Source organism: Rhincodon typus, chromosome 4, assembly GCF_021869965.1.
Source record: "Rhincodon typus isolate 14 chromosome 4, sRhiTyp1.1, whole genome shotgun sequence".
Classification (NCBI taxonomy): Eukaryota; Metazoa; Chordata; class Chondrichthyes; order Orectolobiformes; family Rhincodontidae; genus Rhincodon; species Rhincodon typus.
The window spans coordinates 20,684,037-20,701,814 of NC_063335.1; the positions used below are offsets into that span (position 1 = coordinate 20,684,037).

General features: G+C 40.8%; 1 protein-coding gene across 6 annotated transcripts in view; it reads left to right on the plus strand.

Moving 5' to 3' along the window:
- The first annotated feature begins 1,965 nt into the window (after positions 1-1,965).
- The window catches only part of LOC109937090, a 37,919-nt gene continuing 22,106 nt past the window's right edge, over positions 1,966-17,778 (plus strand). For 4 of the 6 annotated variants that reach the window (XM_048596304.1, XM_048596307.1, XM_048596303.1 and 1 more), the window contains exons 1-4: positions 1,985-2,118; positions 14,334-14,479; positions 14,574-14,657; positions 15,590-15,727. In XM_048596304.1, the coding sequence (XP_048452261.1) occupies positions 2,013-2,118; positions 14,334-14,479; positions 14,574-14,657; positions 15,590-15,727 (474 nt within the window). In that variant the 5' untranslated portion in view covers positions 1,985-2,012. Of the gene's footprint in view, positions 2,119-14,333; positions 14,480-14,573; positions 14,658-15,589; positions 15,728-17,778 lie in introns of all 6 variants that reach the window. The other 2 variants (XM_020535705.2, XM_020535727.2) reach the window with 2 other exon arrangements.

The window sequence follows — 17,778 nt, forward strand, 5'->3', positions numbered from 1 at the left end:
ACCATTTCCACTTAATTATAAAATTATTATCATATGTTATAATAAAATGCCAAAATATTAAAGTGTTGAAACTAAAATTCTGGATACACAGAGATCAGGCTGCATCAATAGCGTGTGGATAAATGTTTCAGAATCAATATCCTATCATCCAAACTTGATGCTTCAGATTTCCTTTTGAGTACTGTTCTAAGGGGGCACCATTGTCAGGAATAATAAACATTGCAAATTTGCTACCCATAGCCATCCCCATTAATACTGATACATCCTGGACTTTTTTTTTCAAAAAAAAGGTTATATCCTCCTAATCTTTACTCATAATAATTGCTGTTTATTTGTGCTGCCTGCTCAGAGTTTCATGAATCACATATAAACAAACGAAATGAAGTGTCTAAATCTACTTGGTTTCCTGATAAGGACTGGATAGCTGAATTTGTAAAACTTATTCTAAAATTCCCTCGTGCATTCTTTTAACAGGGTAGCACAGAAAGAAGAGGATGCCTTAATAAAGTCCTGTTTGTGAGTGCTTTGTGGGCTAAATGTATTGGTGAGTGAGGAGGAGTAGGGATGTTCTGTTGAAGATGTTTTATTTGAGCACCTCTGCCTTAGAAAGGCCATTCAAAATACTTTGCAAAAATCATTTTTCATTCAATATGTTAATCAGATAATCTTGCAGTTAACCTGGCAGAAAAGAAAAGTGATTAAATCTTATCTTGATAGCACACAAACCTCTCAATAACCATCAATATGATCATGTGAACATTTTCAGCTTAAGCATTCACTTCAATTGCTTGATAAATACAACTTGTATGCATGAGAAAGACAGACATGGTTCTTCCAAGCAAGAGATTGACAACCAGCTGCTCTACATGACTTTGGTGAAATAATATCTTCCAAAGACTCTTAATTGGTACCTGTCATAAATAGATATTCAAAATCTTGTTTAAGAATAGTAAGGGGCTTGAGAAAATAAAGAATAATAGTCCCTAAATTGTTGATGCATTTGTAAGAGAGAGAATCTATTAGAGAGGGGTGTGTGGTAGCACACCTATGACTGGTTTTAGGGATTGCCATTTTATAACAGAGCTGAGGAGATTTTTTGCCTCTTGAAGGGTTCTTTAACTTTGGATTTGAGTCTTTGTCTCAGGAGGTGGAGTTGTTAATTTTTTTTTAAAGCCAGAGGTAGATTGATTCCCTTGTTTAACTGGGCTCTGAAGGTATCAAATATATAAGGGAATGTTAAATTCAAAACACAAACAGACAGCCATGATCTTATTGAATGACTTCTGCTCCTATTTGGTATGTTCATTTGTTTATGTGTGTGTGAGTGCAGACTGTGTGTAAGTAAATGGCAGGCTGTTTTCATGTGAGAGAGCATGTGAATGGTGTTCCAGGTGTGCTGGTGGCAGATTGAGAGTCATTCGGTGACAGTGGTGTGACAATGGCAGGATAGTGTGCGCGAGGCAGTGTGAGTGGTGGCAGGTTTATGAGTGAAAAAGTGTGTTGATATCCGCATGTGAGAAGTGTACTGCATGGAGGTGTGAGATGGTGGTGGATAGTGAATGTGTATAGTGAATGAAAAAAATGGAGCATTGATGAAGACGGATACCAAGTGAGTAAATAAATGTGGAATTTGAGAGAGTGAATATGCTAGTGATGAGTCTGTAAAAGCGTGTAGACAGTGAACGAATGCATGAGCATGTGTGGACTATTTGAATGAATGTGGACTGAGAGTGTAAAATAAATTGGACAATATGTGGATAGTGAGTGGTTAAATATGGACAGTGAATGAGAGTGTGTTTGGATAGTGTGTGAATGATTTAGGATACTTCATAAGTGCGGGTTGTGAATGAATGTGGGTAAATTTGGGAAATGTGAGAGTGTGAATTAGAATGAATGCTTGCGGACAGATTGAAAGTGAAAGTAATTACCAAGTCCGAGACTGCGTGACGGCGACACTTGGCATCTATCCCAGGTCACTGATGACTCCAAAGTAAGTGTGAGGAAGGCGGGGAATGTTGGATCTCCCTTCCATCAGGAAGCGCGTTAGTCTGGGCTCTGTTATTCGTCATGATCGGGATTTCCTTCGTTCCCTGGTGACTCAGAATAAAATGACAAATGGTAAGTGGAAAGTACAGTGCGGGGGAGCTCTGGCAGCCATGTACTAGTTAATAACAAGAATTGACTGCTTTCTTATGCATGGGTTCCAGTAGTCCACACTGAAGGTGGGTCAGGGATAGAGACAGATTCGCTGCAAACAGCCGGCTGTCATATGGATCGGGAACTTAGCAATGACCGCCTGGAAAAGAGGAGGGAGGCCTTTCCCATTAACATGCGCTGCTCCGGTTCACTGCGGGGAAACTCTGGACCCGGCTTCCACGGCAATCTTTAAAGGAACCTGCTTGAAATTGGAGACCATGAGTCTTCATCCAGGGCGAATATCCCCAAATTCTGATTTAACTAAAGTTAAGCTTTGTCCCTCCTGAACTTTTCTCGTTCACGAGAGCAGGAGGAAAAAAAAGGTACATCCTGCACCTAAAGGACGAAGGTGATTAATGGGAGTAGTTCAGATAGAATGTGACACGTTTAATGTAGAAATTATAAACTTCACTATCATGGAGCCACTGAGTAAAATAATAGTCCCATTCATGGATCTGAAAGTAATGGTGTGGGGAGAGAAAGGCAGGCACTTTTTTGTTTAAAAGGTTTAGAAATAGACCTGGAACACACAAAAATTAGATTGTTTGGAAAATGTAATGAATATTTGGAGGAACCGTTTAACTTTACAGTTTGTGAACTGGGTTTTATATGTGAACTACACCAGCTAAAACAATGACATTACAATTGGCTAATTTGAAGATTGGTAATTCCCAAATGACTAAAACAATTGAAGTTGAAGAGATGCTGCTTGACTAATGGTTATTTCAGGTTGAAATTCCACATAAGTAAATCGTTTACAGTGCCTCTAAATTTGCAGACAGTTACTTTTTTAAAGACAAGAATCTTTTGAGTAGCTACAGGATAGAAGCTAAGGTTAGAATTTCCTCTTGGTTCGAAGGTACGTTTTTCAAGCAGCGAGTTGTGATAATCTAGTTTACATTCACTGATGTATGAATGCGTACAGGAAAGTGCATTTGAGGATTATTAGATTAGCCATGACCGCATTTAATGGTGAGTGGAACCCGATTAGCAGAATGGCCTTATATAGCTGAAAGAGGAAATGTTGATCAACGGGAAGAAGCAGGAACGTGGGACTAATAAGATAACCTTCAAACAACCAGCATAAACTCGATGGCTTCCTTTTCTGTTATATACGGTTTTACATCCATTTTATTCTATATTGAACCGACGAAATCCACAAACGCATTTATTGTACTCTGTAAAGCCTGGTGTAATTCTTGTATTAATATGTAAATAATTATGGAGCTAATTTTCAAGCTTTAAACTCCAAAAAAAAGTAGCCCGATATTGGAAATCTGGAATAAAAACAGAAGTTGCTGGAAAAGCTCAGCAGGTCCGGCAGCATCAGTGAAGAAAGAAATCCGAGTTAACGTTTCGGTTCCGGTGACCCTTCCTCACAACTGATGGTGGCTGGAAAAACGTCAGTTCATATGCAGAAAATAGGGAGGGGGTGGGGTAGGGAGTAAACGAAAAGATAAAGGATACAGCCCAAAGAGAGAGAAGTGCAGTTAGACAAAGGAGTTGATAACGATCTGGGCTGGAAGGGTGAATATTTGTTAATGGGGACTGTTAGTGACTAACAAATAGGTAGTGTGTAATGGCAGGCTGTGTGATAACAAGGCCTGGTGTGTGGGGTAGGGGACTAGGAAATGGGAGAGTTTAGGCCCTAAAATGATTGAACTCTATATTGAGATAACAAGGTGTAGAGCTGGATGAACACAGCAGGCCAAGCAGCATCATAGGAGCAGGAAGGCTGACGTTTCCGGCCGAGACTCTTCATCAGAAATGGGGGAGGGGAAGGGGGTTCTGAAATAAATAGGGAGAGAGGGGGAGGTGGATAGAAGATGGATAGAGGAGAAGATAGGTGGAGAGGAGACAGACAGGTCAAAGAGGCGGGGATAGAGCCAGTAAAGGTGAGTGTAGGTGGGGAGGTAGGGAGGGGATAGGTCAGTCCAGGGAGGATGGACAGGTCAAGGGGGCGGGATGAGGTTAGTAGGTAGGAGATGGGAGTGGGGCTTGAGGTGGGAGGAGGGGATAGGTAGGAGGAAGGACAGGTTAGGGAGGTGGGGATGAGCTGGGCTGGTTTTGGGATGCAGTAGGGAGAGGGGAGATTTTGAAGCTTGTGAATTCCACATTGTTACCATTGGGCTGCAGGGTTCCCAAGCGAAATATGAGGTGCTGTTCCTGCAACTTTCGGGTGGCATCGTTGTGGCACTGCAGGAGGCCCAGGATGGACATGTCATCTGAGGAATGGGAGGGGGAGTTGAAATGGTTCGCGACTGGGAGGTGCACTTGTTTATTGCGAACCGAGCATAGGTGTTCTGCAAAGCGGTCCCCAAGCCTCCGCTTGGTTTCCCCGACGTAGAGTAGGCCACAACAGGAACAGCGGATGCAGTATACCACATTAGCAGATGTGCAGGTGAACATCTGCTTGATGTGGAAAGTCTTCTTGGGGCCTGGGATGGGGGTGAGGGAGGAGGTGTTGGGGCAGGTTTGGCACTTCCTGCGGTTGCAGGGAAAAGTGCCAGGTGTGGTGGGGCTGGAGGGGAGTGTGGAGCGGACAAGGGAGTCACGGAGAGAGTGGTCCCTCCGGAAAGCAGATAAGGGTGGGGAGGGAAAGATGTCTTTGGTGGTGGGGTCGGATTGCAGATGGCGGAAGTGTCGGAGGATGATGCGTTGGATCCGGAGGTTGGTGGCGTGGTACGTGAGGACGAGGGGGATTCTTTTTTGGTTGTTATTGCGGGGAAGGGGTGTGAGGGATGAATTGCGGGAAATGCGGGAGACACGGTGGAGGGCGTTCTTGACCACTGAGGGAGGGAAGTTGCGGTCCTTGAAAAACGAGGACATCTGAGATGTACGGGAGTGGAATGCCTCATCCTGGGAGCAGATGCGGCGGAGGCGAAGGAATTGGGAATAGGGAATGGCATTTTTGCAGGAAGGTGAGTGGGAGGAGGTGTATTCTAGGTAGCTGTGGGAGTCAGTGGGCTTGAAATGGATATCGGTTTCTAGGTGGTTGCCCGAGATGGAGACAGAGAGGTCCAGAAAGGTGAGAGAGGTGTTAGAGATGGTCCAGGTGAACTTAAGGTTGGGGTGGAAGGTGTTAGTGAAGTGGATGAACTGTTCGAGCTCCTCGTGGGAGCACGAGACGGTGCCGATGCAGTCATCAATGTAACGGAGGAAGAGGTGGGGTTTAGGGCCGGTGTAGGTACGGAAGAGGGATTGTTCCACGTAACCTACAAAGAGGCAGGCATAACTTGGGCCCATGCGGGTACCCATGGCCACCCCCTTTGTCTGTAGGAAGTGGGAGGAATTGAACTCCCCCTCCCATTCCTCAGACGACATGTCCATCCTGAGCCTCCTGCAGTGCCACAACGATGCCACCCGAAGGTTGCAGGAACAGCAACTCATATTCCGCTTGGGAACCCTGCAGCCCAATGGTATCAATGTGGATTTCACAAGCTTCAAAATCTCCCCTCTCCCTACCGCATCCCAAAACCAGCCCAGCTCATCCCCACCTCCCTAACCTGTCCTTCCTCCCACCTATCCCCTCCTCCCACCTCAAGCCGCACCCCTATTTCCTACCTACTAACCTCATCCCACCCCCTTGACCTGTCCGTCCTCCCTGGCATGACCTATCTCCTCCCTACCTCCCCACCTACACTCACCTTTACTGGCTCTATCCCCGCCTCTTTGACCTGTCTGTTTCCTCTCCACCTATCTTCTCCTCTATCCATCTTCTATCCGCCTCCCCCTCTCTCCCTATTTATTTCAGAACCCCCTTCTCCTCCCCCATTTCTGATGAAGAGTCTAGTCCCAAAACGTCAGCCTTCTTGCTCCTATGATGCTGCTTGGCCTGCTGTGTTCATCCAGCTCTACACCTTGTTATCTCAGATTCTCCAACATCTGCAGTTCCTACTATCTACGAACTCTATATTGAGTCCGGAGGGCTGCAGAGTCCCCAGGCGGAAAATGAGGTGTTCTTCCAGCTTGTTTTGAGCTTCACTGGAACACTGCAGCAAGCCAGAGACAGAGATGTTGGCCAGGGAGCAGGGTGGTGTGTTAAAATGGCAGGCAACTGGACTCTCCAGGTTTTTTTTGTGAGCAGAACGGAGATGTTCTGTGAAGCCGTCACCCAGTCTACGCTTTGTTTTCCCCAACGTAGAGGAGACCATATGGTGAACAGTGAATGCAGTAGACTAGATTCTGGGAAGTGCAGGTGAAGTGTTGTTCTCTTTGGGCGCTATCCTTTATCCCATCGTTTACTCCCTACCCCATCCCTCTCCCTATTTTCTGCATATAAAACAATGTTTTCCTGGCTACCATCAGTTCTGAGGAAGAGTCACTGGACCCAAAATGTTTACTCTGATTTTTGTTTTTCTTCACAGATATTGCCAGAGCTGCTGAGGTTTTCCAGCAATTTCTGTTTTTGTTCCTGATTTACAGCATCCACAGTTCTTTTGGTTTTTATTGGAAATCTGAATGCTCGATTTTACAGTCATTCTATTAAAGCAGAATATTGCTCCTTATATAGAGTATTATTTGTTAAACTTTACAGTTTTTTCCAATGTGATAATTTGACAGTATGCCAAAACCGTGCAATCAATTTCTTCATCTTTGTCTGAAGGAATAAATTCTCAGAATTCTTTAGCACAACTAAAGAAATGAAGACCTACTGCATACTTGTTAAATAAGCTTGTTAATTCAGTTAGATTTCATAATTTGGATGAGTTATGCATTCTTGCTGATATCACAAGCCTGAGTTTGAATCTCCATTTAAGTACGACAAAATCATCTCTCCATTTAGGCTACACCATTTTTGTGCAGAATTTTACTTGCTCAGATTCAACTTAATTGTTATTAACTCTAAGCCCAAATTTTCCATCATCTGGTACACTTGTAATCAACTTCAGTGAAGTAATTGAGATAACTGATTAAAATTCACAACAACCAGTCTGTGTTGGTATGGTGAAATACTTATGGCTAAAGTTGAAGGATCTAGTTCTGCTGTAGTTGACTTATGAAGTGCTTAATGCTGATGGCTTGATACAGGGAGAAGAGCATCCTTTGAAAGGAATTTATTCTCATATTTTGGGCCACTGAGAAATTGAAACCCTGCACAAGCTGATGCCCTCCATCTCAGATAGAGATTATGAGTTTTAAATGCCTGTCACTGGTGTCAGGATGCTACGTTTAGAGAAAGAGCCAAGTTGATGGACTTTTTATTATAACCTGATAGCCACCCAATTCAATGAAGGGAATTATCAGGCAAAACAATCACACCTTACTGATTAGTTAGAAAGAAGGTGTGCAGACAATTTAAATTTAACTATTTTACAAAGAGAGAGTGGTAAATATACGGAATCAAATGTCAAAAGAAGTGGAGTAGAGGCAGTGTTGTAAAATTAAATTGAAAATGGATATGATGTCAGGAAATGCAATTAGATTTTTGGGCCCAGTTAGGGGAATTGTAAGAGTGGCTCAGTTACTTATCGATGGTAGTAGCACAATAGAGGGAGGACCTGAATAGAAGGATGCTGAATCAGTTTCAGTACTGATAAATAATGATAAAGGCAAGAAGTGTGCAGAACCTCAAACGTTAACCACACCTTAGGATGGAATATAAAGGAAGAAATAATGTGTGTTGTCAGAAAGATATGGTGATTATTGTGGGAGATGTTAACGTACATATAGATTGGAAGAATCATATGGGCAAAGGTAGCCTAGATTATGTGTTGTCTTGGATAACGTATTAGAACAGTAAATTCTGGAGCCAACTGGAGGATATACTAGATCTGCTGTTGTGTAATGAGACATGTCATGACCACAGTTCAAAACCTCAAAGTACTGCAGGCACTTTTTTAACTTTTAATTCTAGAACCTGATTTCTAAAGAAATATACCGCCAAATGGCTGTGGAAATAAATTAATTGGCTTTCTGGAAAGAGGGTCCCATAAAATGGTATACTTATGGATGTGAAGGGAATTTCAAACAATCCTTCAAATGGTGGATGGGCACTTGAAAAGAAAGTGGTTTGTGATCTCTTGTAACTACTAAGATATGAGGGCCTAACAATCTCCTGGTGTATATCTCAAGCTGAAGGCTCATTTTGTTCTTTTTCCTTTGAAGAATACACAAGGGCAAGGTTTGTTTTCAATCCATTTTTGTTAGATGTGGGCATCGCTGGCTGGCCAGCATTTATTGCCCATCCCTAGTTGCCCTTGAGAAGGTGGTGGTGAGCTGCCTCCCCACATTGCTGCAGACCACCAGCTGTGGGTTGACCCACAATACTATTATGGAGGGAATTGTAGGATTTTAACGCAGTGACAGAAAAGGAATGGCAATATATTTCCAAGTCTGGATGGTGAGTGGCTTGGAGGGGAACTTGAAGATGGTGGTTTTCCCATGTGCCAGCTGCCCTCATCCTTCTAAATGAAGTAGTTGTGGGTTTGGAAGGTGCTGTCTGAGGATCTTTGAATTTCTGCAGTGCATGCTGTGGGTGGTACACACTGCTGCTACTGAGCATCAGTAGTGGAGGGAGTTGGTGCCAAAGGATGTTGTACCAATCAAACGTGCTGGTTTGGCCTGGATGGGGTCAAGCTTTTTGGGTGTTGTTGCTGTGCTCATCCAGCCAAGTGGAGAGTATTCCAACACACTCCTGACTTGTACCTTGCAGATGGTGGACAGGCTTTTGGGTTCAGGAAGTGAGTTACTCGCTGTACTATTCCTAGCCTCTGACCTGCTCTTGTTGACACTGTCTTTATGTGGCCAGTCCAGTTGAGTTTCTGATCAATGGTAACACCCAGGATGCTGATAGTGGGGGATTCAGTGGTATTACCATTCAATGTCAAGGGGAAATGGTTACATTGTCTTTTATTGATGATGCTCATAGCCAGACATTTGTGTGGTACTAATGTTACTTGGCACTTGTCAGCCCAAGCCTGGATATTGTCCGATTCTTGTTGCATTTGGACATGGATTGCCTCATTATCTGAGGAGTCACGAATGGTGCTAAATATTGTGCAATCATAGAATCCTTGTAGTGTGGAAGTGAGTCATTCAACTCATTGAGTCCACACTGACCCTCCAAAGAGTATACCACCTAGACCCACCCCCATGGCTAATAGATCTAGCCTACATTTATGGGCAATTTAGCATGGCCAATCCACCTAACCTGCACACCTTTGGACTGTGGGAGGAAACTGGAGCACCCGGAGGAAACCCATGCAGACACAGGGAGAAAGTGCAAACTTCACACAGACAGTCACCCAAGGCTGGACTCAAACACAGATCCCTGGTACTGTGGGGCAGCAGTGCTAACCACTGAGCCATCATGCCACCTGTTGGTGAACATCTCCACTTCTGACCTTATGATGGAGGGATGGTTGATGATGAAACAGATGAAGATAGTTGGTCTAGGAAACTACCCTGAGGAACTCCTGCAGAGATGTCCTGGAGCTGAGATGATTAACCTCCAACAACCACGACAACCTTCCTATGTGCCAGGTATGATTGTAACCAGTGGAGAGTTTATAAAGTTAGCTTCAACTCTACTGGAGTGCGCAAGTGGGACTTAGCGTTTTCATGTGTACCAGCGTGGATTCGATCTGTAACATGCTGTGAAGGTTGTAGTCAAAGACTATTCCCTAGTCTCTCCATTGTTGCAGGCAAAGAGGCCTGTATCACTCTGTGAGGTAGAAGTCAATTAGCTGGCAGCCAGACCAAGAGCAAAACAGGACAACAAAAGGATCTCCACAAACTTGAACTCTGGAATCCCATAATGATTGAAACATGTTCAGTATAGAATCTCAACTGATTTACAAACTGACCATGAGACAAACCATTCAACGACCAAGGTCAGCACTATCAGTAACCTCCAACATTCAAGTATTATCTTCGCAAATAACTCAGAGACAACCGTTTTTTTTTTAAAAAAACATCTATCCTTTTATTTCTAGTCTTACTTCTAACCTGCATGTATATGTGCTGCATTAATAATTCCTTCTCCTGTTTAGTAATGAATACTCTCATTCTTTGTTACCTCAAGAAAGCTTTGCTAAATTGGCCATTTTTAAAACATACAATTATGTGATGTGAGAGAAAGGTATCTACAAGGGAAAGGATCTTGTTTGAAATTAATCTTGTTCAACCAGCTAACAGGGTGGGTGATTAAAGAAGGGGAGCCACTTCATCCCATCTCTCCTGGGAACTTAACAGTTTGGGGATCCCTGTCAAGAAACTACCATGAATTGAAGAATTTTGTTCAGGCACTAGGCATGGCAGACCACAATCTCACAATGAAGCCATCCCAAAGAAGCAATGATTATTAATATAATTCAATTTTACATCCAATTTGAGGGATAGAAGAATGGGCCCAAGACTAGTGTTTTAAACTTGAATAAAGGCAACTGTGTGGGCAGGAAAGCAGAGCTTGCTTAAGTTAACTGGCACAGTAGGTAAAGGGATAGGCCAACAGAAATGTAGTGACAAACATTTTAACAGGATAATTTAGAATAAACAATAGATATATTCTTTTGAGAAAGAAAGATTTCAAGAGAATGATCTATTGTCAATGGTTAACTGAGAAAGGTAAAGATAGTATCAAATTTAAAGGAAAAAATCACAATTGCATGAAGTTCGATGATAGGTCAGAAGATTGGACAGAATATATAAAAAATTTATCAAAAATGATTGAAGGATTAAGAAGAAAAAGAAAATTAGAGTATGAGAGAAAGCTAGCTGGAAATATAAAGTCAAGTATTGAGTTTCTATTGATATTAGTAAAGAAAAGAATTAACAAAATGGATATTGGCCCAATAGAAAGTGAGTTTGGTGAGCTTATAGAAAATAAGGAGTTTCGCTGATGAATAGCTATTTTGCACCAGTCTTCACCATAGAAATTGGGAAATGGAAAGGAGGAATGAACTCCAGAAAATTGCAGTTATCAGAGAAATGGTACTGAATAAGTTGTTGGAGCTGGAGGCTGATAAATCCCTGTCTACTAATAGATTTCAGCCCAGTGTCTTTAAACTTGTTTTATTAAAATAAAAATCATTCATGGGACACGGGTGTCATTGGCTAGGTGAGCATTTATTTCCTTTCTTAATTGTTCACAAGGCAGTTACATGTCAACCACATTGCTATGTGCCTGGAGTCACATGTAGACCATTTCAGATAAGGATTGCAGGCTTCCTTCCTCAAAGGTCACTAGTGAACCAAAAGTGTGTGTGTTGTTTGTTTGACAACAATCTACTGTGGTTTCATATTTGTCAATTGGTTGAGTTTTTTTTAAAATTGCTTATTTCTCTTGATTCAAATTTCACCGTCTGCTGTCATTGGGATTTGTATCCCAAAACATTTAATCTGACGTAATGACATACTTGAAGTGTTGGATTTAAATTTTCAAAATTTCTGGAATTGGTAAGGATTCATTAGATTGAAAAGTAGCAAATATAATCCTTTTATTGTAAAAAGGGAGGGAGAGAGAAACACTGAGTCTTCAAACCAATGAGCTAGTCACCATTCAAAGGGAAGATAATAGTTTTGTTCACTTTCATATTATGTTGATATCACATTTGTGAGGAAATTAATATTTCCAAGGGGTTCAGAGTAAAGCATGGATGAAAACTAATATCACACATAATTAATACATTTGAGTGATCTTGAGGCTCAATCTCAATCCAGAAGTGGAAATTACTTTATCATTCACGTAATGATTATGATTGCTTGAGAAGAGCGCTTGAAACCTCTATTAGTTTAAAATTTACTGAGTCGCCCTTTCCCATAATCTGCTTCCAGGAATTGTTATTACTATTTAAAGACGGACACCTTTAACTGAACTTCTGCAGATGATTATTTTCAGGATGACTGGTGATCATTGAATGATAAGTTCTAAAATGCACCATGATATAACACAATTTATAACACAATTAAGAAGGAGATTTTCATAGATATTTTTAATTAACCTGTTCAGAGATCTTGGAACAAGTGCGACTTGAATCCAGGCCTCCTGGCTCAGAGGCAGGGACAATGCCACAAGAGCCCATTTGATGCAAGTAGGTAGTTTTATTTATGACAATCAAGAGATTACATGGTTGCTATTGACCTTGCTTTTTATGTCAAATTTTAACTATGGTGAGATTTGAACCAAGTTTTCAGAATATTAACATGGGTTCTGGATTATTAGCCGTATGCTACCACCACTCCATTTAGGAAAGCTGTATATCTAGATGTCCTCAGTATGTTCTGTAAAAATATATCTTGACAGTTATTAATCATACTAGAGACAGAATGCAGTAGTGATATCTGCTGGAGTTTTATTTCTATTTTTAATAAATTAGCCTATTCAGAGACATTAGGATTCCCTACTGGAGCTGGTGGGACTTGAATCCAGACCTCCTGGCTCAGAGGCAGGGACACTACAACTGTACCACCAAAGCCCTCTGCTAGCAAGTAGACTAGCTCTCTGTAATGTTCATCCAGCTGGATAGTAAGTGAGTCCCATCATTGTATCTGATCATTATTGATTGAGCAGTCCAGCAAACTCCCTGACAACATTTCCATTTGATATTTTGGTAAAGAAAAGGATGTTAATGTCAGTGTTTTAAAGTTGTTAAGTGACATGTCAAAATTAGTGTGACACAGTCAGTATACCAGGTAATGGTTAATCATAAATGTACTTTCCATATATTTTGAAATCAGCCTGTTCACAGAAGTTATTACATACCACAGGAGCAGGTGGGACTTGAACCCAGGTCTTACCTAGCTCAAAGGTAGGGATGCCACCATTGTATTTAAATAGCCCTACAATATATTTTCTAATGGTGATATCAACTCAAGTGAACCTGGTGGAAATAACACCATGTGCTTAAGGTGGACAGCCCCTGAGCAGATTAACATCGTGCTGGTAGAAATACAATAGATTTAAACCTTCATATACAGATTACCCATTTACTCCGCCACAGAAGTATAGGCTAGAGAAGTATTTTTCATTTCATGTTTCATTTCTTTCATTTCTGTTGTCTTGATGCATGTTGTTACCAAGTTAGATGAACCAATGATATAATTGTTTAATTAGAAATTAAAGTGCTGACAGATGAATGATAAACATGCATTGCATTTTTTCTAATTCAGGAGATGTGGGCTTTGCTGGCTGGACCAGCCCTTATTTCTCATCTCTAATTCACCTTGAGGCTGGTGATAAGCTGCCTCCTTGAACATCTGTAGTCCATGTGGTGTCGACCCACAATGCAGTCTGGAAGGGAAAACACAAGGCTGTCAGGGAGGGAGTGTAGCATTTTGACCCAGCGACAGTGAAGGAAAATCAATATACTTCAAAGTCAGGATGGTGAATGACTTGGAGGGAATTTGCAGATGGTGGTGTTCCCATGTATCCACTCTTCTTGCCGTTCTAGATGGCAGTGATTGTGGTTTTGTTTGGTGCTGTATAAGGAGCCTTGGTGAGTTTTTGTAGTGCATCTTGTAGATCGTACATACTGATGCTACTGAGATCAATGTGATGCCAATCAAGTGGACTGCTTTGCCTTGGATGGCATCAGACTTCTTGAGTGTTGTTGGAGCTGGACTTATCCAGGCAAGTAGGAAGTCAAATGCTGACTTGTGCTTTTTAGATAGGATAGAAGTACTTACTGCATGATTCCAAGGCTCAGACATGTTCTTATAGCCACAGTATTTGACTAGACCAATTCATTTTCTGGTCAATGGTAACCCCCAGGATATTGGTATTATAGGGCTCAGCAATGGTAATTGCCACTGAATGTCATATAGCATGTTTCTTCCTTCTTTTAAGCCTGCAGGTTCCTTTTGATAACAGTTTTTTCTGTTATTAAGTTCCCAGGAAAACAATCATATCAGCATAGCACGAAAATGAATCATTGATTTGAGTTGCATCCAAAGACTTTATGTTCTGAGGTTTTTAAATTCTGACCACAATGATGTTCACATACTTTGTTAGAGTTCATCTTGTGGCAGTGTATATTTTGAGGTGTTTGGTTTTTCAAGAGGAATATAGCTAATTTTGTCAATGTATAACAGCTTGCATATATGTTCAGTGTGACAAAAAAAGCAGGAGTATAACGAGATGTTCACTGTTCAACGAGATTGCAATCACATTTTGAATGCTTTTTACTGTAATTCAGTTTTCTTTAGGTGTATCCTTGGTATACCTCCCCTGATGATTCTTCTGATCCCAAACATCGCACTTCCTTGTAAGAACAGAAACTTAAATATGACAGAAGTAATGAATGATTTCCAGTATGTCATATTTCAAGATGTGCAGAACTTGGTAAGGAACAAAACAATTATTTGAATTTAATTTGTTGTAATTACTGCAACTGCTAGAGTAGTTTTCATAAAATACCTCCTTTTTTTTCTTTTAGTTAGGACTTTTGGCTACCAAAAGTAGTAACAACAACTGCAGAAAACCACAGAGATCAAAACCTTTTTCTTGCCTTGATGGAAAGGTAAGTTAATTTCAAGTCTTGTTTGTGCGTCACATTTTTAGTCTAATTTCCATAAACAATCAGTGCAGAAATGCCTTTTTGTGTACTTAAGACATTTGTTCTAATACTGAGAAAGATTGGCTCAGTAGTTAGAGTTTAATATTGAAAGGTAACTTCTTTGGTAGTAGGATTATTATGGATCTAAATTTGCAGACGAACCTACTGAACTTACAATTAGTACATCTCAAATTTCACTGCCGGTGTGGATGTCATCTTCTACCAGTCAGTTTGATGTCAAAGTGTTTAAATGCTTTGTAAGCTAATGTCAGAATATTTAGCTGTAACTTCCTCTTGTGTTCAGATGAAATTTATAAGAAGCTTGAAACTCTCACAGTTGTCCAATTGCTTAATACAACTACGTAGATTGACTGCACAATTGAGTATGTTACCCATGCTCTGTCATAACATTCTTATGTTACTGACTAAAATGTTTCAATTTTTGATTCTATCAGCTGAAATACTCTGTGCAACTCTGGTTGTCACTGGAGTTCTTCAGTTTCAAACACCTTGTATAAGCCTGCAAAATACTTGGAAAAATATTATCCTTGAAACACGGAACAGCAATACAGTTGCTAAACAATTGAGGTAGATGTTGATTAAGAGCTTGAATGTTTTTCTAGCAATTATGTTTGACACTGCATTCATGGCAAAAAAAAACTAAATGTTACAATAAAAAACAATAAAGTTAGTGTTCTGGAAGAATAAGATCAAAGTGGACTAAAGGATAGTCTTTGTCCAAACATCGTGTGATGCAGTAATTCCATAGCTGCACAGTATTTAGTTCAGATAATAAGCTGAATAGTTACATCACTAGATTGCAGTCTCTGTTTTCAATTCATTTTATAGTGTGAAACACTTACTGATAATATATTCTACATTGTGCTTTATTTTAGGAAATTCATTCAGTCCACCGCTTGACGTGTTCTGTGCTTTATATTTCTAAACAAAATAACTTTGACTTTAATCAGGAGATAATAATCTTATCCAAGCGAACTGAAAAAACATTGAAATGTAGTTGCAATCATCAAAAGGTATGTCAGCAAGATTTGGTCATATAGCACTTTATCAAATTAGTCTAAGTTTTCTTAAATCTAAACAGACTTAGATACCCTTTACATGATGTTAAGGATGCATCATTTAGTGGGATTGAATACTTTGCTCTGGGTCTTTGTTACAGCAGAAGAACTTTTTACCATGTGGTGCAAACATGTCTCTACACCTGGCTGCCTTAGCATAGTATCTACTACTATTTGGAAATTCATCTAATTTTCTCATATCAATTTATACAATCCCCTTCCTCAGTCTCCAACATGTTTTGAGTTAGAAGGTCATGGGCTCAAGCCTTAAAAGAGAACTGAAGGATATTTGCCAAATTTGGGCTCCTAGGAAATTAATGGCATTACAACTGCGTATCTTGGCTCCTGATGAATGGGTGTGGAATTAAAAATCCCTCTATATTCTTGGCTGAGGGTCTAATGCAGTATTCAGGAAGTGTTACTTGTAAAACTTTATACCATTTGGAATGTAGAAACATAGGAACAGAAATATGCCTTTCAAAGTTTTGATACTGTACTGCCATTCTGTTAGATAATGGCTGATCATCTACACTTCCTGTACTATCCCTTGATGCAATTAGTATCTAGAAATTATATTGATTTCTATCTTCAAACATACTTGATAATTGAGTTTCCCTCTGGGATAGAGAATTCCAGGTATTCACCGCTGAGTGAAGAAAATCTTCTTCATCTCAGTCTGCCATGCCTACCCTTAGTCAAGACCATGTGACTTGGTCCTAGACTCATCATCCAGGAAAACGATCTTATCCATATCCAGGTTGTCAGACCCTGTAAGGGTTCTGTAAGTTTCAATGAAATTGCATCTCATTCTTTGCCATTGTAGAGAATACAGGCCTAGTTTCCTCAGTGTCTCCTTATAAAACAGTCCCATCATCCAAGTGATTAGCTGGTAGACCTCCGTTGAACTCCCTCAAAGCCAAGTATATCTTCCCTTAGATGGACAGACAAAACTCCATGCAGTGCTCCAGGTGAGGTCCTACCTAGGCTCTATATGATTCCAGAAAGATATATTTACTCCTGTACTCAAATCCACTTGTATTGAAAGTCAGTGCACCATTTGCCTTTCTATTTGCTTGCTGCAGCTCCAAATTGGCTTTTAATAACTCATGAATAGGGATACCCAGGTTCCTTTAGATATCATCACTTCTCAACCTCACACCATTTAAGATGTGCTTTAGTTCCACTTTTTCCTAACAAGTGAATAACTTCACACTCATTCTATCTGCTCTGTTCTTGCCCATTAATCTCGCCTGAGTTCCCTTAAAGCCTCCTTGTATCCTCCTTACAACTTAGATTTCCACCTAGTTTTGAGTCCTCAACAAATTTGATAATATAGTATTTAATTCTCACATCCAAATAATTTCTATAGGTTGTGAATGACTGTGGCCACAGCTCTGTTCCTTGTCAACAGCCTGCAATCTTAGAATGGCCAATTTATTGAATATCTTTTATCTTTTGAATATAATATTAAACTGCTAATGGTACAGATGGAAAACATAAATCCTATGACACTACTTAGAGAAGGACAGTTCTTCTGAAGATAAATATTCCCTTCATAACAAACACTGCCAAGAACAGAACAAGTATTTCTGATCCATCTCATTGCAAGCAGTAAATATTGGTAACAGTCAATATAGTGTGGAGCTGGAGGAACACAGCAGGCCAGGCAGCATCAGAGGAGCAGGTAAGTTGAGGTTTCAGGTTTACATACTTCATCAGGACTGGGGAGGGGGAAGGGAGCTGTGAAGTAGAGGGGAGGGTGGGGTGAGGGGAAGGGAGATGAGAAGATGATAGGTAGATGCAGGTAGCGGGTAGTGGGGATTGGTCAGTGGGAAGGGTGGGGCAAATAGGTTGTGTCAGGTCACAGAGGCGGGAATGAGAGGGAGGGTTGGACATGGGATGAGGCCAGGGGTGGGGAAATTTTGAAGCTGGTGAATTCTATGTTGAGGTCATCGGGCTGTGGGCTCCTGAAGCGAAATATGACATGTGGTTCCTCCAGTTCGTGG